Source organism: Macaca nemestrina, chromosome 16 (assembly GCF_043159975.1).
Source record: "Macaca nemestrina isolate mMacNem1 chromosome 16, mMacNem.hap1, whole genome shotgun sequence".
Lineage (NCBI taxonomy): Eukaryota > Metazoa > Chordata > Mammalia > Primates > Cercopithecidae > Macaca > Macaca nemestrina.
In genome coordinates, this window is record NC_092140.1 from 90,899,199 (window position 1) to 90,922,603 (window position 23,405).

Here is a 23,405-nt window from a genome sequence, read left to right on the forward strand (position 1 = left end):
CATATTTCATACAAAGCTAGCATAGGTAATAGGCTTAAACCACTAGATTTTTTAAAACAAATGTGGCTAACAAAACCTTTGATGTTTTACAAATACAAAAGACCATGCATCCATTGGAAGACAACACTTTGGTAGAATAACATGAAAATATAGAGTTGCTTGTATTTAAATAATATTCTTTCTTAATGTTATTAAGAAATCACTGATTTTAGTATCTTGCAGTTAAGATTATTATGTGCATTCACTTTATTTATTCAAATTTCTCGTTTTTTAAGGTTTAAGATAAAAGTGTATAAGGTACACTAATCTTAAGTGTATAGCTTGATGAATGTATATATGTATGTTTATACACTTTTTCAGTTCTTCTAACCACCACCTAGATTAAGACAGAGGACTCTGGAATGCAACTGGAAGGTTCCATATCTTGGTCTGGGTGGTGGTTACATGAGAGAATACATAGACAGTGGTAACCTTGTGTACCTCCCCAGCCAATTATTCCCCCTACCTAGCCCCATCACCCTGTCAAGTTAATAATTATTTTGATGTTTATCATCGATTACTTTTTATTCTTGAATTTTTGATAAATTGAGTAATATACTACATAGTTTCTGTTTTTGCTTTTCTTGATCAACATAATGTCTGCAAGATTCAACCTTGTATGTATCAGTAGTTTGTTCTTTTTTTTCTTTTTTTCTTTTTTTTGCTGAATAGTATTCCCCTGTATTAACCTACCACAATTTATCAGTTCTCCTGTTGATGGATATTTGGGTTGTTAACAGTTTCAGGTTATTATGAATCAAGTTGCTTAGAAGATTCTTGCACATGTCTTTTGATGGAGGTTAGCAGCCAGTTTTTGGAGGGTCTATAGCTAGATATAGGATTGCTGAGTAATCGGGTAGGAGTAAGTTTAGTTTTACTGTCAAACTGTTTCTCCAAAATGGTTTTGTGTATTTATTTTCTGTATTTGTGAACCCAAAATGTAACGGTTGAAGCTGTAAATAAAGTAATGATTTACATTGTGTGGTCTTTTAGGGTACTGATAAATTATTAATAAAACTTGTATATATCAAAAGTCAATTGTCTCATAAAATAATTAGTATTTCTTTACCTGGAATTGTTAAAGTAGAAATGAAAATTAAGTTAAAGAGTGTTAAATTTTAATTGTTATATGGATTCTTACTTATTGTAAAAATTGTTTTGCTATTTATTGAACTAACATCATGCGCTTAGCATTTATTTTTCTTTCCAGCTAAGACCCACCGAGAAACAGGTAGGTTGAACGCCTTGAGGAAGTCCTAAAACATGGAATTTTGTAGGTATAGGCAGAGAAGTAAAGATAAATGTGAACTGAGTTATACACAAACAAAATAAGTAAATCTGAACAGTATGCATAATTTTCAGATTGCAAACACATATATGACACATAATTCAGTTTTACCTGCTTATCTGTAAATAGAGCTCTCATTAAGGAAAAGTTTCTATTAGGAACACTTTCCCTTTTGTCCTCTTCCTACTTCCTGATTCTTCCTGATTATCCCATTCCTTAGTCTGGTGAGGCTCTCCTTTCATACAGTTCTGCGGGACCCAGCTACTAAGTTACAAAATTATGACATCTTCATCGGAGTCCCCTTTTTTCTTACTTAACAAGTTCTCTTGAGTTTTTCTTCTTCCTCATAGGTCAGGGCCACTATGCATGGGTATGGCACAAAGGGGCATGTGTGTTAGCTATGATGTGACATATGCCTTATTCCTTTGACCTCTGTATCTCTTGCTTAATTGTTTTCTTTCCTTTTTGGCTTTCCTTCCAAGAAAGTTCTACCTCCTCTATGAATAAAGATACATACCTGGAGTTAAATCATCAGCAGAGGAAATCGATAAATATACTGTGTGCTCACGTGTTGTACATTTGCTTATTAATATAAAAGACTTCCTACTAAGGTAAAATTAAAAGTGGCAAACAAGTAAGCCAGAATTCAGAAGCCATACCTTCTCTGGTGTGTGGTAGGTAAAAACTTTGGTTAATCTTGTCTTTTCCACATTGCAGGTAGATTTAACCCATTTACATTTTTCTCCATAGAACGATTACAACTGTTTTGTTGTTGTTGTTGTTGTTTTGGGAAATGTAGTTCAGTATTATCTTTCAGATGAAATGCCATCAGGTCTACATAGTCATGACAAATAGCACGAGGGAGCTAATAACATAGGCTCTCAAATGAGCTATTCATCCATCTCCCTGGTCTGTATAAACTTTTAAATTGTTTTCCAGAAAAATCAGCATTTTATAAAGTACTATAGGTTAGCTACCCACAATGCAAAATATCAAACTACATCCAAATAGCAGTAAATTCACTAACAATTTTCAGAAAATTCAAGAAAAAAGTAGTCAAAGTGGTTGCTTGAGAAAACAGAAAAAGATTTTCAAAGTTTCCTTAGCATTTTGTTTATCTCACTGTATAGCTCTTACTTACAAGGCTTTTATTTTAATACATAAAAGTACTCTTTTTTAAACAAAAAAACACAAGTTTGATACAAAATAAAAAAATACACGTGATTGATATCATCTTTCTGTTCCACCTGCAATTCTACCAATGCCAGATAGGAAAAAAATAAACAAAAACAATGGAATTTTAAGTCTGAAATGATAAAAGGAAAGGTTACTTAATGGTAGACTATATTTTAACTGATAAGCTTTTGCTCCTGGTTTATTGTTGTAATAAAACAAGATCATATAAAGCATTACTTTTTAATGCTGGAAAAACAGGAGCAAAATAAATCAAGCAAATAATATCTGCACTTTGTTATTTCGTGCTTTATAAATATTAAACTATATAAAAAATTAAAATGCTATTTTCAACTGCTTCTAGTTTTTCATAGAAACCACAAAATAGAAGAATAAATATTTTTCCTTTTGTTTTAACCATCAACTGCATTAAGGCTAAACCTATTCTGGCAAAATTACTAGAATATTTTAAGCAAATATTTGGTAATCTGAGTAAAAAGGGACCACATTTGCCTTAATTAGTAGATGCTATTGGACAATATTTGAGGGAGGGATTCTGATTTGTCCAGTTACCTGCCTGAATTCTTTTTCTTTCTTTTAGCGCAAATCTAAGCAGAATGATGTGACTTACCTTCTTGCTGATCCCTGCTTCCTCCCTGGCATGTTGAATTATAATAGTGATACTACAAAATTGACTTAACAAATGAATGTGAAAAAGTAAGCACCATTTCCTCCAGACAGAAAATGCTCCATCCAGAATATTTTCTGTCCAAATCAGCTCAATGCCATCAATGACAAGCTCACTCAATTTTTCCACTTAAAATAAGTATAAGTCAACTCAGGTGGGAAGAGTGAGTGCATGTTAATGTAGCTGATTGTGGCTGACCAAGCCTGGAAGCCTTAAATAAGTCTTCTTAGCTTAGAGAAAGGAACAACCCAGGGGGAACAGACGAGTGAGCTGGACACCTTCCTTGGCTCTGGAAGATGCGCCTCCATAGACCTGTGCTCCCTTGCTCTCTACCTTCCCGGTGGGTTCAGCCAATGACACAGCTCAGGAGTGGAGACAGGATTATATGGGTCCTCTCTGCCAAGTCCCATTTTGGCAGTGCCTGGCCGGTACTCCTCTACCTAAGGCCACAGCTCTTGTTGGATAAGCACTTTTCTTGCCAGATTCTGGGAATGGCTCTCTTTCCTTGTCACTTTCCCTTGTTCATCCACTTTACCATGTCTATACCTTTGTAAACAGAACCATTATTAAACTCTCTTCATTATCCTTTAAAAAAACAGTTAATTGTGGTAGAATATATGTAACACAGAATTTACCATCTTAACCATTTTTAAGAGTACAGTTCAGTAGTGTTAAGTACATTCACACAATTGTGTAACCAATCTCCAGAACTCTTCTCATCTTCTAAAACTAAAACGCTCTATTTATTAAACAAAAACTCGCCACTCCCTCTAGTCCCCGGGAGTCACTATTCCACTTTCTTTCTCTATGATTTTGACTAGTTAAGATACCTCATAGAAGTGGAATCATACAGGATTTGTCTTTTTGTGACTGGCTTTTTTCACTTAGTATTAATGTCCTCAAGGTTCATCCATGTTGTAGCATGTGTCAGAATTTCCTTCCTTTTTAAGGTTGACTAGTAATGCATTACACACACATACACCACCCCACATTTTGTTTATCCATTCATCCATCCATGGACACTTGGGTTGCTTTCAACTTTTTTTTTTTTCTTTTTTGAGACAGAGTCTCACTCTGTCACCCAGGCTGGAGTGCAGTGGTGCCATCTCAGCTCACTGCAACCTCCGCCTCCCGGGTTCAAGTGATTCTCCTGCCTCATTCTCCCTAGTAGCTGGGACTACAGGTGCCTGCCACTATGCCCAGCTAAGTTTTGTATTTTTAGTAGAGACCCAGTTTCAACATATTGGCCAAGCTGGTCTCGAACCCCTGACCTTGTGATTTGCCTGCCTCAGCCTCCCAAAGTGCTGGGATTACAGGTGTGAGCCACTGTGCCTGGCCTCAACTTTTGACTAACGTGAAAAATGCTCCTATGGACATAGGTATACAAATGTCTCTTTGAAACCCTTCTCTCAATTCTTTTGGATATATACCCAGAAGTAGAATCTGCTGGGTCATAGGGAATTCTATTTTTAATTATTGAAGGATTGCCATATTGCTTTTCCTAGCAGCTATACCAGTGGTAGCATTTTCTATTCCTACCAATGGTGCACAAAGTTTCCAGTTTCTCTACATCCTCACTAACACTTGTTATTTTCTATTTTGATAGTAGCTAACCTAATGGGTGTGAGGTGGTATCTCACTGTAGCTTTGATTTGCACTTCCCTAATGATGAATGATCCTGGCATATACTTGTTGGTCATGTGTATGTCTTCTTTGGAGTCTTCATTATCGCTTTGAAAGGTAATGTGCTGAGATCCTGACTGATACAAATAGGACTGTTATTCAGGCACAACAAATGGGAGCAATGCTGGTTACGTTTTGCTACATATTGGGGTAGGAATGACCAAAAAAATGGTTCTATCCAAGCAAGGGGCATTTTCAGTGAGGATTTTAAATATTTCAGAGATAGATATTGTAAGCATATAGGAAAGGCTGTAGAGTCTCACTGAAATAAATATTTGTTGATACTCAGGAAGAGAACTGAAATACTCCTTTCTAGATGACTTAGGGATTGGCCTACCTGGAAGCAAAGATTTTAGCAGATGATCGCTTAAGGATTCTTCCAGGCTTCTGGTTCTTTGCCCACTTTGGGGTTAATCATTAAATGGTACCTAAGCAGAGGACTCAACCCACAAATCCTTTACTGTAGGTGAGAAGAATCAGTATGACATCCCTGCCAAATTTTCCCTGGTTGAGTAAGTTTATGTAAGCTAAACTCTATGCTGGCTGATTCAGGAGGTGAAGGAGGAGGAAAACAAGTTGAGTGGGAGGTGGTGGTGTAGGAGCAGGAAGGAGAGACAAGTGGGGGCCTTTATAAGTTCACTGGAAATGTCTAATCATGGGAAAATATTTTTTTAAAAAGCTGAGATAGATTTGTTTGGTGTGTCGAATGACATTGTGACACAGGTTTACCAGGTGCTGGTATAAATATTCCAAATTGAAATCATATACTTTTAGTATACTAAAGTGAGAATAAAGTATTATTGGATGTATTCAGCAGAACAAAATATTCTTCTTGATTTTGACATAAATGGGCAACAGTAATTTAGATATACTATATTGAGACTACAAATGGCTTTAAAGAGGCTCATTATCAATATGTTTAAAATGTTTAAAAATGAGTTCTAAACATCTAACTGAAATGCCTAGGTACTTAGATTGAGTAATAGCTATTTCAACAAATTGAAGCATGCAATATGTTTTGAATAATTGTTAATTTATGCTGAGGTAACAACTGTGTAATAGAAGTGAAATCTATGTTAATAGAAGATGAGGAAATCCCTTCCAGCTATTTCTATTATAAACAGCAGGCTGCAATTTTCACCCTTCTTCCCTTGAGTAAAATATGGCTTTAGATGCTTGTGAAAGTACTTGCTGTTAATTTCTGAAAATCAATAATTAGCACTTCCCAACACCACACAATAAAAATAATACAAAGCGGAGAAAGAAGCACAAGTCACATAAATGACATACATCCAACTTTGACTAGCTGTATTATTTATACTTTTCTAGTGGACGATTGATGACCATAGCCTAGTGAAGGACTGCAGTAATTATGAGGAGGTAAGATAGACCTAAATTAAAGATTTTTTCACTAATCAAAATTAAATGTGTATCATTAATTTCCTTGATACCAATTTCTATATTAAAACCTTATTCATCAAACCTTTGCAATGCAAGCCTTATGGCTCTCAATGCAAATCTTTGCAGTGAGAAACATATAACAAATATATTTGAAAATATATCCTTATTAGTTTTAGGAATCATGGTATTTTTCATGTTCCCAAAATGATCCTTTAGCTTTAAAGAACACCAACTATGTATTTTCACTCCAATAATTAAAATGTAGGGGTTTTCTTTCTATTTGAATTTGGCTTTTGAATCTGTGAAAATTTTCATCCCAGTAAAACATCCAGTAATTACAGGGGGAAATTAAGATGGTTTTAAGAAATCTTTATCAACCACTCTGTGATCATTTGTTGCAATCACTTCTCAGAATAACTACCCAGGAAAAGAACCCTGGACATCCCCCACAGGAAGACAATTAGGCATCACGGCGTTTGTAAATGGATGACCTCGTGCTACAACTCATTCGCGCAGATCAGGCAAGCAGCGTTGACACTCCTTGTCATATCAAAGAGAGTCAGAAATGGGGGACGAAAGGCTGAGCGATAAAGGATTCAATGAAAGAATAAAGAATAATAGAAAGAATTCAAGGAAGGCAATGATTGTACAGGCCCTCAATGTTGTCATTATGGGCCTTTAAATTATCCTTCATTTACATCGTCAGGATGAAAAAGTGTGTCAATTTCTTTTCTTATACATTTTATGAATTCATCTTCTCAGAAAGGCCAGCATTGCAGCTGTTTTGGTTAAAGACACATCTGTCTTCTGGTTCTTGACAGCCCTATCATGTCAATTCTCTGTAGTAGTAAGGAATATTTCAGCAAGAAAATAAAAACTGAAGTAATCTAGCCTACTTCCTACGGGCATACTTTCACCATAGCATATCCAAAGGGAGGTGGTGTTATCTCTGTCAGATTGAGAAAAAGATAGAAAAAGAAACTATAAGCTAAGAAAACCAAGAAATATTAACAGAAAATTAGACTAAAAATGCCACATTTTTACGACTGCTGGCAATATTAAAAACTACTTAATATTTATATATTTCCAGCAAAAATAAATGTGTATATCTATAAATAAATATTGCAGTGGCTCGTCTGTTCTGATAGCTGCCAGCAAAACAGCCCTTTATGATAGGCTTATGTGCATACCTCTCACTGTTAAAAAGAAGCCATTTAAATAATTTTCAGTTTGGCAATGTCAGCTATAGAATGATGACAAGTATTATGACAAGCTCAGAACTTAGTATCTTGTTAATAACTTGCCTGGTATATGCTTACAGCTTCTGTTGAAATATTGACTCCATTTTTTTCCCTTGCTGAACCAGTACAACTTTAATGCCAGTAACAGTGATGCTAATTCATGTGACAATATGAACAGAAAACTAATGACACTAAAGTAAAACTTTTCTTTTTAGATGGAGTCTCACACTATTGTCCAGACTGGAGTGCAGTGGCTCACTACAAGCTGCACCTCCCACGTTCACACCATTCTCCTGCCTCAGCCTCCCCAGTAGCTGGGACTACAGGTGCCAGCCACCACGCCCAGCTAATATTTTGTATTTTTAGTAGAGTTGGGGTTTCACCATGTTAGCCAGGATGGTCTTGATCTCCTGACCTCATGATCTGCCCACCTCGACCTCCCCAAGTACTGGGATTACAGGCATGAGCCACAGTGCCTGGCCTAATGTAAAACTTTTAAAAATATAAAGGATAATAAAGGATATAAATGCTAATACTAATTTAGATCAAGAAAGAATGTTACAGGCAGTAAGTGGGCTTCAATTAGGCCATCTTTATAAAATTTTGGAGACAGTATGGAAAATAAATTTTAAAACCACAATTGCTTCTTTTTACTAAATAATATTAAAAACAAATTAACTTATTTTCTCTGTTGCTAACATCTTTTTTTTTTGTTAAATTGATAGTTTTGGTGTCATATATAAAGAAATTATTAAAACAAAAGTTCTTCTAAGATACTTCATTTAATTATGCCTTTAGGTAATAATGCCTGTGTAGTGCCTTACAGTTTAAAGTATTTTTTTCTCTTATGAATTAGGTATCATCTCTGTCATCACTTTTTTTTAGGTGAGAAAATACAGGTGCATAAAATTTAAGTGACTGACTTAAATGTCACTCAAATACTAATGGTTGAGCTGTGATACAACTTATAACCTCATTCCCATCTTTCTATCCATTTTTGTTGCCTATGGCATACAATGTAATCATACTCTGAGGCAGACAGGTTTGAATAATTTTGTCTATAATCATAATAATTTATTACAGCAATTTTAGAATAAAGTATTTTTCACTTATTTTATAAAAGTACAGTAAAAAATTTTGTGGTCTTCACTTAATTAATAGTAACTACTAATCAATTACTAACTACAACATGACCCCATAGTACCTTTGGAAGCCTCAAAGACTAATAAAATTATATTTTTCTGAGAAGTGATGAGATCAAATGATCAACGAAAGGGATAAGTTTTCTTAAAATCATTTTAATTTTCCTCATATGATTACTGAAAGTTTTACTGAGTTGAAAGTTGTAACAAATTCAAAAGCATAAATCAAATATAGAAAAACCTTTATGGTCTGAAAAAGCGAAATAACCTTAACTTACAATTTTAAGAATCACTTTGAAGCAAGAAGAATATTATCCTAAAATGAATAAAATTAAGTGTATGTTTTGTTATTTTTCAATTGCTAGAAAATAATGCAGTTAAAGAAGCCTTGACTCAAGAACCAGGATACCTGACCTAGGTCCTGACTCTGATGTCACATAGCTAGGTGTCTTGAAAAATATCATTTTATTTATTTATTTATTTATTGAGACGGAGACTCGCTCTGTCACCCAGGCTACAATGCAGGGCAGTGGCGTGATCTCAGCTCACTGCAACCTCTGCCTCGCAGTTTCAAGTGATTCTCCTGCCTCAGCCTCCTGCATATCTGGGATTACAGGCGCAGGCCACCATGCCCAGCTAATTTTTGTATTTTTAGTAGAGATGGGTTTCACCATATTGGTCAGGCTGGTCTTGAACTCCTGACCTTGTGATCCACCCACCTTGGCCTCCCAAAGTGTGGGGATTACAGGTGTGCGCCATCGCGCCCCGCTGAAAACATTATTTAATAAGACTGTTAGGCTAGATTAATGGTTTTTAACTGGGAATGTGTGTGAAATTCCCAGATAATTTTTTTTTTTAAATAAGACTTGCTTGAAGCCTTTCCCTGGATATTCTGAGATGCCCATGGGATAGGGAGGATAGAGTGGATGGGGAGTTAGATGGGTATGGCATGTGTATTTAAAAGTAGTACAGGGGGTTGTGCACAGTGGCTCATGCCTGTAATCCCAGCACTTTGGTAGGCTGAGGCGGGTGGATTACCTGAGGTCAGGAGTTCAAGACCATCCTGGCCAACATGGTGAAACGCTGTCTCCACTAAAAGTACAAAAATTAACCAGGTGTAGTTGTGGGTGCCTGTAATCTCAGCTACTTGGGAGGCTGAGGTGGGAGAACTGCTTGAACCTGGGAGGTGGAGGTTGCAGTAAGCCGAGATTGCGCCGGTATACTTCAGCCTGGGTGACAGAGCGAGGCTCCGTCTCTGAAAAAAAAAAAAAAAAATAGTACAGGGGGAGTGGTGAGGTTTTGATGAAATAGTTTTAAATTTTTGAAATTGGGTGAGAGGTTCATGGAGGTTCATTGTACCATTCTCTGTACTTTTGTAGAAAAAGAAAAAAAAAAAAAAAGCTTTCCAAATGATTCTCATACACCTTTAGTAGAGCAGTGCTTCCCGTTTTCTTTTCTGAGACAGAGTCTTGCTCTGTCGCCCAGGCTGAAGTGCAGTGGCGCGATCTCAGCTCGCTAGCAGTGCTGCTTAAAAGTTAATGTCTCAAATAAGTTGCCTGGGGATCTCATTAACCATATTTAGTAGGCTGGGTAAGCCTGAGAGGCTGAAGTTCTAGCAAGTTCCCAGGTGATGCTGATTCTGCTGGGTTATGGGCTACATTTGAGCATCAAGGTGTTAAAAAACCATGGGACTAAATGATTACCAACCAGAATATCCTCTTTCCTAAGCAGGTCATAGGATGAAGTTTCTTGGTCATCATTTAGTAAGTAAAAATATAAATCAAATCCTACAGTTTTTATTAATATATAAAAATGGATGAGAAAAAATATTCTTTATAATGCTTGGAAAACACTGCTCCAATAGTACAGCTCATATATGAAAAAAGTGCATAGAACATTATGATGTAAGCCAAGACTTCAGACAATTTAAATAATATCTACTATCCAACAGATCTAGTGTTTACATATTAAGAAGAGCTTTGTACCAGAACTGTTCTGTCATGTTTCTGCCCAGAGGCTGTCATGATAAAGTTTATTATCAATTACTGCTTTACAAGTATAAAATAAGTTAAGCTGTCATAATTTTCTCAGCCAGAGTTCCTAAACTGTCAAAGAATGTCAATTTTCAATCTGACATAGAGAAGAAAATTATCTGTTATTCTGACCTCTAATTTCTTGACATTTTAATGCCATAATTGCTGTGGTTAGTGCTGCTTCGTGATTTCACCTGTCAAGGAAGAATGAATCCATAACCTTAAGCCATTTCTCAAACTTTACCACTAACTTCAAAACTCAAAACTTATAGGCAGGTAGTAGAATTTTTTTTTTTTTTAACAAAGAAGACATATATAGATATTCATATATTAAATATTTTTCTTTTTAAATTAGTGTTTAAGCATGAAAAAATCCATCTTAGGCTAGTTGGGGTTTAGTGTAACCATAATTAGCCTTCCTTTGGTTTTATCTATATGAAATGTATAATCTTTGTATTTTAAAAATACTAAGCTAAACATTATCAAATAAAATAAATGTATTGAGCTCAATAAAAGGGTTAATATCCTTAAACTCTGCTTTTTCCAAGAGTCTGTGTCCAACCACTTAGGTGAGAATCAACTCTCTCAAGTCACAACACAGTAATACAAGACCTCCAGGAATTCAACAAGAACGTTTTAAAAAAAGGTATTGTGCCTCCCACACGGTCCATTCACAGGGGTTGCATATAGGTAAGGGTGCATAATGACCACTAAATAATGAATATGCTGTACTTCACTCCATTTTCTCTGGGTTCTTTCTTACAACAATAGATGTATTTACAGAGACAGCAACTGAGGTAAAGTGAAATTGAATGACTTGGCCTCATTTACCCAGCTCACAGGATTCAGGTGGGCTCTTGTCCTTTGGAGGACACTATTCCTCACATTCTTAAATGTTACTGCAGAACTGTCTTTGTGGGAATCTGTTAGCTTCTACTTGGCTAACTGGCATTAACAGCAACGGGAATATATTAGAGGGGTGAATGGTGGGAAGTGGGAGAGGGGAAATTAACTAGCATTCCTTGAACTCCTTTAATCTGTTATGTCTACACTGTACTAAATGGCCCCCTAGTGGTCACAAGGAGACAGAGGCTCTTCCTAAGCAACCTTGAGTCCACACAGGTCCATGGTAAACCTCTCTGCTGATGTTTGCTCAGGCCTCTGGGGGGTGGGGGAAGGGAGGTAAGAGTATTCCAGGCATGCGCTCCTTCACATGTAGTGTTCTAAGAACTGACACAGAATTATAGGGTTGAGGAAGTGGGCAAGGGGTTTGGGGAGAAAGAACATACATTTCACAGTATGACTCTGGGTCTCTAATGAAACCTGAGTGTCTGGCAATTATGTGCTTCGAATGAGCATGCTGAAAGGAGACAGAGTCCTGAGCTGAGGCACCCTAGCAGCAGACAGTCTGCATCACTAGAAGGTCATAAAGCTGTAATACAAGATATTGTTCAGACCATCTATATAATATGCCAACATATGCTTGAACCATTCCCATTCAACAGAAAACAATTTTTAATGTTTACATTTCTATGTAATGTTTCATTAAGAAGTTCTACATTAACAAAGCCTTATATACAATTTTTTCACTGTCCAAAGCAGTGACGTGTTATTTTGTAGAAACAGGTATTTTGATAAGATTCAAATAATGAACACTGTATCCAAGTAAAGAAAGTTTCCGTTTTAATTCCATTTTCAAATTCTTTCAGTTATCTATTTTTAAACCCTCATTTAAATTGGAAAAACCTGCTATTTTGCTGTCAGTTTTAATGCTGCCCTGCACTTTCATCACGTATAAGATGCTTAATGTATTTTATTTTGTATTTAATGTATTAATTTATTTTGTATTTAATGTATTTAATTTGTTTTGCCCAACAGGATTAACTTTTAACTTTCTTTATAAGAACAGAACTTTATTATAATGGGTAAAAATGTATAACAAAATATCCCAAAGCAGAAATGTCTATGACATTTAGAAGTCAAAAGACAATTTAGAGTTGATCTTGGAATATAAAGATGAACTATTACAATTATTTTTTTCCTGATTCTAAAAGGTATCAGCCTTAGAATAATTTCGTTTATAAAGTATTTAATAAAACAGGCATGTGATAAGCAAGGGTATATAGTTAAGAGAATAATTAAGCTCAGAATTTCTCCTACCAAATAATCTGATTACAATTTATACACAACTGGGGATACTCAGTTGGGTGAGTGTAATGATTTGCAGAGAAAATTCCTTATTTCATAATACCTGCCTTCTCTCTCTCTCATTCATTCATTCATTCATTCATTCATTCATTCTGTCTCTATGTTTTTCTCTTGGCTTCAGGCAATAATTTTATCTTCTTGTGCACACAATATGGTACAATATTGCCCCTAATAATATGCTTGCAACGTGTTCTCAGAATATTGCCCTAAGGGTCCAAGGATCAATGATTATGAGGCTCTTCCTTTCCTTTTCCTCTTCTCTGTTTGAACCATGCAAATAGAGTCATTTTAATTTTATAGAGGTATATAAGAAATAAACTTATGAATGCAAATTTTTCTGTAGAGCTTCATTGCTCCAATCTACAAGTTTTCCACCTCTAAAATAAAATATAAGAAAAGCATTCCACTGGCTGGAGATGCAGAAATGATTACTTGTTTTGCATACGACAGATGGCAGATATCTGGTAGAATGGAAGACTGGGATATCACTTCCTTGAAGCAACACTTACGTAGCAGCTGTTGTATCTTCACTCTTTCCACTTATCTAAAATTTTGTGCAATGTAGAAGTGATTTAAGCAATATTTTATATGAATATTTTCACTAAAAATACTATACACATACTACAGCACATAATTCCCAACTGTTAGCCATAAACATTTCAGATTGAGAACACATAGGAATAAAATAGCATAACCGCATCTATTTCATTCATGTATTTTTTGAGTATTCTGTCTAAAAGGTAGAAATATTGCTTTTATTTATTTATTATGTTTTTGAGACAGGGTCTCACTCTGTCACCCAGGCTGGAGTGCAGTGGTGCAATCTTGGCTCATGGCAACCTCTGCCTCCTGTGTTCAAGTGATCCTCCCACCTCAGGCCCCGGAGTAGCTGGGACCACAGGCCTGCACCACCACACCCTGCTAATTTTTGTATTTTTTGTAGAGATGGGGTTTCAGCATATTGGCCAGCCTGGTCTCGAACTCCTGGGCTCAAGTCATCTGCCCACCTTGGCCTCCCAAAGTGCTGGGATTACAGGCAAGAGCCACTGAAATCCCAGCACTTGTGCTTTTAAGAATAGCCACAGTGGCAGATTATTGTAATGTGAAATATTCCTATTTAAATATTCAGCTAGGTTTCATTTATTACTAACACACATAAAGCATTACATATTTTAATGTAAATTTTGAAGAAAAATAAAATATAGAAGTACATTAAAAGTGTCTGCAAGTTAAAAAGGAACCACATACTGGTCTCATTACTTGTTTTGGGCCTTTTTTCAATTTTTCCACATACATCAAGAACCTGAAATCTATGTTTTGTAAAAAGTTACGTTGAAAAAAAAAATTATACAGAAGGAGATGGAATGTCAAATTTGTGTTTGAGAGATGACAGAAATTTTTGGAATTAATATAGGACTTAACACCTACCTCCCTGAGCACAGGATCAGTGATACTATCCAGGTTCACAGAGCCTTCATAAGTCAAGTAGTGAAAAACATTCAGAGCACGAACTGCTTCTGGTCCTCGCTGCTTATAGCCAAATATAAGGTCGATCCACTGATGAAGTTGGCAAGAAACAAATTCACTTTCTAGGGCCTGAAATGAGTCAAGGAAGAAATGAGAGACCATCAAAACTTAGTAGACCTTCATATCCTTTCTTTTTTTTACTTTGAAATATTATATATAAAAAGGAGAATATGCTCTTTACATTTCTATACTTGATTTATATGTGTCAGATCTTCAGTTCCTAGAAATGGAAAAACACTACCTCAGCAGTATTTTACACAGACCTAAATGAAAATTCTCTCTTTCTAAAATGCTAAACTTTCTCTTGGCTCCATTAGGTACACAGTATGATTTAATATAAATAAATTTCTTATAAAAATACACTCATGTTTAGCAGAAAAATAATTTAAAATACCTTTTTTAATACCATGTTACAACAATTTCATTTCTCACTTTTAAATATTAGTTTGAAATAAAGCAATTTTATGAGACACTCTGATATACATTTATTTTCCTGCCTGAAGTCCTCCAGCTTACCTCTGAGATGACTAGCAGGGAATGTCTTTCTTCTGCTATGAATTAACTCAGCTATTATACAGTTTAGGAATTAGTGGGCAATTCTGGATGTTTGCTAACTAATGGGAAAGAAATATAAATTACTGAGAATCAAGGGCCATACTAACTTTCCATAAACAGAAAAAAAAAAAAAAAAGGCCTTTTTATTTCCTAAGAAGCCATCAGAAGCCTCCTAGAGGTCTCTTGACAGTAGGCAGGGAGTCTTGCTCAGGTCTGTGAAACAAGCAGTGATGGTGCATGGCTCACTACGCCTCTCACTTACTGCAGTCATTTATCATCAGCTTCCTGTTGATTTAAACAGGACACGGATTTCAACATGAAAAAGAGCTGGACATCTAGCTTTGTAAATTTCAGCTATGCATAGCCATATGAGACAATTTCTAAATTATGGCTGTCACTAAATATGTGAACAAAGTCATTCTCTGTGATTTCCATGGTGTTGAAACCAATTTGGAATTCACTTAATGAATAAATGATTTCTTAAATTAGATTGCCAAAAACTGCTTTTCATTTTTTAAGTACATAAAATATAAATAATACTTTTCAACTTTTCCTGTGATTGCATTTAACTAGTAATTTATTCCCTTCAATCCCTTTCCTGATTTACTCCTTTCAACATTTTTTGTATTTCATCTACACCAATTAGTGTGGATGTTTCTCATTCAGCAATGTAAACAATGACATTTTGTGAAAGAGCAGTTTCCGTACTAAAGCTAAACAGAATTTCTATACTGTCTATCTCATCCATCTTGAAATAACAGTTCAGAGTAGAACATAGGAAATGAGACAAAGTCCAAAAGAAGAGATGGTTAAAATTCTGTATTATGTCTATATTAGTTTGGTCAATTTGTATAAATGATTTTGTTGATTCTCTATAACTATTCAATTAAGAAAAAGGTCAGTCTAAGTATTTAGTAACATTTTCAGTGTCTGATGCAATAAATGAACGGATTTAAAAATGAGTAAATAGAGGTTCATTATTCAGTAATTATTGCTTAAACCTATTCACAGGAATTCAAATTAGTTATGGAATCAGATATACAATTTAAAAGAGATTTTACCAACATGATCAGCTAAGCAGCATTCATTACAAATATATCTTATAGATACCACTAAAGAAAGGTTCGATGAAATTTACTATTATCTCTATTAGAGTAAAACCATTATTGAATAAAATACCCAATGGAATCATGAGTGGTAGTGGGAAATGATGACTTTTCAATAATTTGAGCTTTTAAAATATATTTTTTCTCTTTTATCTCCATCTCCTATTTTCATTTCCTTCCACTATCTTAGGCAATAACTGTAATGTATTTAATGTTTCTCCTTTTGTTTGCATGTGCCCTTGTAAAATATTACTCATTCTTTTGTGGATATACTTTTGAACTATAAAAATATATAGGGTTAAAATTTTCATTTTGTTCCTTACTTTTCTCACTTAGTATTATTTTAAAAATCTACCTGTGTCACTGTGTGACTAGCCCATTGCTTCCCATGGCTGCACAAAACTCCCCTGGTAACAAACACCAGGCTGCCTCTAATCCCCATGACACAAGCCTGTGATAAATGCCCCTTTTGGATCTTTGTGAGAATTTCTTTGGGATTTATAATCTGGAGTAGAACTGGGAGTGCATACTTAATGTGAGTCATCAATGCCCACTCTCTAGCAGTGCATGACAGTTTCTATACACCTTATCTCCACCAACTCTTAGTATTATCCAGGTTTCTAATTTTGGCCAGCATAAGAGATACAAAATAATATCTCATTGTTTTAATTTGTATTCCTCAAATTACTAACAGATTTGATATCTTTTTAATATGCTTGTTGGTCTTTTGGGTTTCCTCTTCTGTAAATTTCCTGTTCATATCCTTTACTCATTTAAAAAATGGAGGTTCTTGTCTTTATATTGTTGATTTATATATTTAATTTTATTATTATTAATTTTTAGACAGGATCTCACTCTATGGCCCAGGGTGGAGTGCAGTGGTGCGATCTCAGCTCACTGCAACCTCCGCCTCCTGGGCTCAAGTGATCCTTCCACCTCAGCCTCCCGAGTAGCTGGGACTACAGGCATGCGCCACCATGCCTGGCTAATTTTCGTATTTTAGTATTTTGTACTTTTGTATTGCAGGGACAGGGTTTTGCCATGTTGCCCAGGCTGGTCTCAAACTCCTGAGCTCAAGTGATCTGCCTGCCTCGGCCTCCCAAAGTGCTGGCATTACAGATGTGAGCAACTGCACCTAGCCTGATTTACATATTTTAGGTAAGAGTTCCTTGTGGTTTGAAACACTGCAAATGCATTCTCCCAAATGTCATATATCTATTAACTTTATCCATGTTCTTTGTTACATATATTTTCTTAATTTTGAGATCATCAAATCATGTTTTAAAAATGTTTATGCTTTGGGGTTTTGTCTTGAATTACAGAGATAACTATATTTTTATCAATTAGCTTTATATTTATGGTTTTACTTTTTATATTTTGATCTTTAATTAATCTAGATCTACTTTCATTCATATGTGATATTAGATATGGATCCAGTATTATTTTTGTTTATACAGTGAGTCAGTTTTTCCAATACCATCTATTAAAAATTCCTTTTCTCAGAGATGTATGGTGTTATCTTTACTGTGTGAATATATATTTGAAATGAAGATATAAAACATTCATTATTTACAGATAATATCATAATCTACATAGAAGTCCAGCCTCCTTCCTTTTTCTTTTGCTCTCTCTCCTACGTATCTATCATGTCTAGATATGTGTGTCCCCAGCTTTCTATATTTTTCATTTCTATTATTATCTTAATTTATCTTTATATTCTTTTGCTCTCTCTTCTATGTATTTATCATGTCAACATATGTGTGTGTCCAGCTTTCTATATTTTTAATTTCTATTATTACCTCAATTTATCTTAACTATCTTATTTCTTACATATCTCAACATGTGGTAGAATTTATTCTTTTTTTCAGGATTAACTAGGCTATTCAGGAACATTTATTCTTCTTCGTAACTTTTACATTAAGTGCATAGATATATCAAAAGAATTTGATTGGAATGCCAGTAAATTTATAAATTAATTTGTGAACACTGATATTAGGTTTTACTATCCAAGCTCCCCAAATATCTTGATTTATACAGATCATTTTCTATGTCCTTTTTTAGAGTTAAAAATTAAAATTTTGTCCATAAAAGTTTTATCTTAGTGTTCTTGGTTAAGTTTATTCCCAGATACTTCATAAATTTCGATGCAACTGTAACACTTTAAAACTATATTTTATACTTGGTTATTAATGATGTAGAACAATGATACTGATTTCTAGAAGTTGATTGTGTTTGTAGCAACTCTTAGTAGTTACACCTATAACTTTTTTTTCTTATAGAATTGTTCTTAGCCTTAAGAACTACGTAAAACAGCAGTGGTGATGTGGAAAATCCCTGTCTTTTTCCTGATCTTAAGGGTTAAACTCTACTTAGTTCTGATGCAACACACATACACACACACACACAGAGACATATACACATACACAGGCATATACACACACATTTAATAACATTGATAATAGTTCATTTAGAATTTTTATATTTAGAGCTGTATATGAAATGAGCATGCTTTCTTTTTCCTCCCTTTCACTATTTTTGGAATTGAGATCCCATTAGCCTCATAAAACTAGCTGGATAGCTTTCCATGTTTCCTGAAACAACTGGTATAAGAAAATGAATTCATTATCTGTTGAAAATTTGGTAGAATTTATGTGTAATGTAATTTGGGCCTTGAATTTTGGGGGGGTTGGGATGGGAAGATTTTACCATTTACATTTCCGTAAGTCTTGGAAGTCTCAATTTTGACATTTTAAATATTTTTCTCAGTATTCATCCATTTCATCTCAGTTTTAAAATTTATTAGCTCATAGATGCTCATAATAGTCTTTTTTTTTTGCTTTTCTTTTTTTGTTTTTATTATACTTTAAGTTCTAGGGTACATGTGCACAACAAGCAGATTTGTTACATGTGTATACACGCACCATGTTGTGTGCTGCACCCATTAACTCGTCATTTATACTCATCATTTACATTAGGTATATCTCCCAATGCTATCCCTCCCCACTCCCGCAACTCCATGACAGGCCCCGGTGTGTGATGTTCCCCTTCCTGTGTCCAAGTGTTCTCATTGTTCAATTCCCACCTATGAGTGAGAACATGTGGTGTTTTTTGGTCCTTGTGACAGTTTGTTGAGAATGATGGTTTCCAGCTTCATCCACGTCCCTACAAAGGACATGAACTCATCCTTTTTTATGGCTGCATAGTATTTCATGGTGTATATGTGTCACATTTTCTTAATCTAGTCTATCATTGATGGACACTTGGGTTGGTTCCAAGTCTTTGCTATTATGAATAGTGCCACAATAAACATACGTGTGCATGTGTCTATATAGCACCATGATTTATAATCCTTTGGATATATACCCAGTAATGGGATGGCTGGGTCAAATGGTATTTCTAGTTCTAGATCCTTGAGGAATTGCCACATTGTCTTCCACAACAGTTGAACTAGTTTACGGTCCCACTGACATTGTAAAAGAGTTTCTATTTCTCTGCATCCTCTCCAGCACATGTTGTTTCCTGACTTTTTAATGATCACCATTCTAACTGGTGTGAGATGGTATGTCACTGTGGTTTTGATTTGCATTTCTCTGATGTCCAGTGATGATGAGCATTTTTTCAAGTCTGTTGGCTGCATAAATGTCTTCTTTTGAGAAGTGTCAGTTCATATCCTTTGCCACTTTTTGATGGTTTTTTTTCTTGTAAATTTGAGTTCTTTGTAGATTTGTCAGATGAGTAGATTGCAAAAATTTTCTCCCATTCTGTAGGTTGTCTGTTCACTCTGATGGTAGTTTCTTTTGCTGTGCAGAAGCTCTTTAATTTAATTAGATTCCATTTGTCCATTTTGGCTTTTGTTGCCATTGCTTTTGGTGTTTTAGTTATGAAGTCCTTGCCCATGCCCATGGCCTGAATGGTATTGCCTAGGTTTTCTTCTAGGGTTTTTATGGTTTTAGGTCTAACATTTAAGTCTTCAATCCATCTTGAATTAATTTTAGTATAAGATGTAAAGAAGGGATCCAGATTCAGCTTTCTACTTATGGCTAGCCAGTTTTCCCATCATTTATTAAATAGGGAATCCTTTTCCCATTTCTTGTTTTTGTCAGATTTGTCAAAGATCAGATGGTTGTAGATGTGTGGTATTATTTCCGAGGGCTCTATTCTGTTCCATTGGTCTATATCTCTGATTTGGTACCAGTACCATGCTGTTTTGGTTACTGTAGCCTTGTAGTCTAGTTTGAAGTCAGGTAGCGTGATGCCTCCAGTTTTGTTCTTTTGACTTAGGACTGTCTTGACAATGCAGGCTCTTTTTTGGTTCCACATGAACTTTAAAGCAGTTTTTTCCAATTCTGTGAAGAAAGTCTTCGGTAGCTTGATGGGGATGGCATTGAATCTATAAATTACCTTGGGCAGTATGGCCATTTTCATGATATTGATTCTTCCTATCAATGAGCATGGAATGTTCTTTCATTTGTTTGTGTCCTCTTTCATTTCACTGAGCAGTGGTTTGTAGCTCTCCTTGAAGAGGTCCTTCACATCCCTTGTAAGTTGGGTTCCTAGGTATTTTATTCTCTTTGAAGCAATTGTGAATGGTAGTGATTTGGCTCTCTGTTTGTCTGTTACTGGTGTATAAGAATGCTTGTGATTTTTGCACATTGATTTTGTATGCTGAGACTTTGCTGAAGTTGCTTATCAGCTTAAGGAGATTTTTGGCTGAGATGATGGGGTTTTCTAACTATACAATCATGTCATCTGCAAACAGGGACAATTTGACTTCCTCTTTTCATAATTGAATACCCTTTATTTAATTCTCCTGCCGGATTGCACTGGCCAGAACTTCCAACACTATGTTGAAGAGGAGTGGTGAGAGAGGGCATCTCTGTCTTGTGCCAGTTTTCAAGGGGAATGCTTCCAGTTTTTGCCCATTCAGTATGATATTGGCTGTGGGTCTGTCGTTATTGTTTTGAGATACATCCCATCAATACCTAATTTTTTGAGAGTTTTTAGCATGAAGCGCTGTTGAATTTTGTCAAAGGCCTTTTCTGCATCTATTGTGATAATCGTGGTTTTTGTCTTTGGTTCTGTTTATATGCTGGAATACATTTATTGATTTGTGTATGTTGAACCAGCCTTGCATCCCAGGGATGAAGCCCACTTGATCATGGTAGATAAGCTTTTTGATGTGCTGCTGGATTTGGTTTGCCAGTATTTTATTGAGAATTTTTGCATTGATGTTCATCAGAAATATTGGTCTAAAATTCTCTTTTTTTGTTGTGTCTCTGCCAGGCTTTGGTATCAGGATGATGCTGGCCTCATAAAATGAGTTAGGGAAGATTCCATCTTTTTCTGTTGATTGGAATAGTTTCAGAAGGAATGGTACCAGCTCCTTCTTGTACGTCTGGTAGAATTTGGCTGTGAATCCGTCTGGTCCTGGACTTTTTTTGGTTGGTAGGCTATTAATTATTGCCTCAATTTCAGAGCCTGTTATTGGTCTATTCAGGGATTCAACTTCTTCCTGGTTTAGTCTTGGGAGGGTGTAAGTGTCCAGGAATTTATCCATTTCTTCTAGATTTTCTAATTTATTTGCATAGAGGTGTTTATAGTATTCTCTGATGGTAGTTTGTATTTCTGTGGGATTGGTGGTGATATCCCCTTTATCATTTTTTTATTGCATCTATTTGATTCTTTCTCTTTTCTTCTTTATTAGTCTTGCTAGCAGTCTATCAATTTTGTTGATCTTTTCAAAAAAGTAGCTCCTGGGTTCATTGATTTTTTGAAGGGTTTCTGTGTCTCTCCTTCAGTTCTGCTCTGATCTTAGTTATTTCTTGCCTTCTGCTAGCTTTTGAATGTGTTTACTCATGCTTCTCTAGTTCTTTTAGTTGTGATGTTAGGGTGTCAATTTTAGATCTTTCCTGCTTTCTCTTCTGAGTATTTAGTGCTATAAATTTTCCTCTACACACTGCTTTAAATGTGTCCCAGAGATTCTGGTATGTTGTGTCTTTGTTCTCATTGGTTTCAAATAACATTTTTATTTCTGCCTTCATTTTGTTATGTACCCAGTAGCCATTCAGGAGCAGGTTGTTCAGTTTCCATGTAGTTGAGCGGTTTTGAGGGAGTTTCTTAATCCTGAGTTCTAGTTTGATTGCACTGTGGTCTAAGAGACAGTTTGTTATAATTTCTGTTCTTTTACATTTGCTGAGGGGTGCTTTATTTTCAACTATGTGGTCAACTTTGGCATAAGTGCAATGTGGTGCTGAGAAGAATGTATATTCTGTTGAGTTGGGGTGGAGAGTTCTGTAGATGTCTATTAGGTTCTTGGTGCAAAGCTGAGTTCAATTCCTGGATATCCTTTTTAACTTTCTGTCTCATTGATCTGTCTAATGTTGACAGTGGGGTGTTAAAGTCTCCCATTATTATTGTGTGGGAGTCTAAGTCTCTTCATAGGTCTCTGAGGACTTGCTTTATGAATGTGGGTGCTCCTGTAATGGGTGCATATATATTTAGGATAGTTAGCTCTTGTTGAATCGATCCGTTTACCATTATGTAATGGCCTTGTCTCTTTTTATCTTTGTTTAAAGTCTGTTTTATCAGAGACTAGGATTGCAACCCCTGCCTTTTTTTGTTTTCCATTTGCTTGGTAGATTTTCCTCCATCCCTTTTTATTGAGCCTATGTGTGTCTCTGCACATGAGATGGGTCTTCTGAATATAGCACATGGATAGGTTTTGACACTTTATCCAATTTGCCAGTCTCTGTCTTTTAATTGCAGCATTTAGCCAATTTACATTTAAGGTTAATATTGTTATGTGTGAGTTTGATCCTGTCATTATGATATTAGCTGGTTATTTTGCTTGTTAGTTGATGCAGTTTCTTCCTAGCATCGATGGTCTTTACATTTTGGCATGTTTTTGCAGTGGTTGGTACTGGTTGTTCCTTTCCATGTTTAGTGCTTCCATCAGGAGCTCTTGTAGGGCAGGCCTTCTGGTGACAAAATCTCTCAGCATTTGCTGGTCTGTAAAGGATTTTATTTCTCCCCCACTTATGAAGCTTAGTTTGGCTGGATATGAAATTCTGGGTTTAAAATTCTTTTCTTTAAGAATGTTGAATACTGGCTCCCACTCTCTTGTAGCTTGTAGAGTTTCTGCCAAGAGATCTGCTCTTAGTCTGATGGGCTTCCCTTTGTGGGTAACCCGACCTTTCTCTCTGGCTGTCCTTAACATTTTTCCCTTCATTTCAACTTTAGTGAATCTGACAATTATGTGTCTTGGAGTTGCTCTTCTCGAGGAGTATCTTTGTGGCGTTCTCTGTATTTCCTGAATTTGAAT

The 23,405-nt window shown here is 35.6% G+C and overlaps 1 protein-coding gene across 6 annotated transcripts in view; it reads right to left on the bottom strand.

Moving 5' to 3' along the window:
• Positions 1 to 23,405, bottom strand: part of LOC105486020 (neurobeachin) — a 747,447-nt gene that overhangs the window by 41,362 nt on the left and 682,680 nt on the right. For all 6 annotated transcript variants that reach the window (XM_011748656.3, XM_071081647.1, XM_071081645.1 and 3 more), the window contains one exon: positions 14,325 to 14,492. In XM_011748656.3, the coding sequence (XP_011746958.1) occupies positions 14,325 to 14,492 (168 nt within the window). The remainder of the gene's footprint in view (positions 1 to 14,324; positions 14,493 to 23,405) is intronic.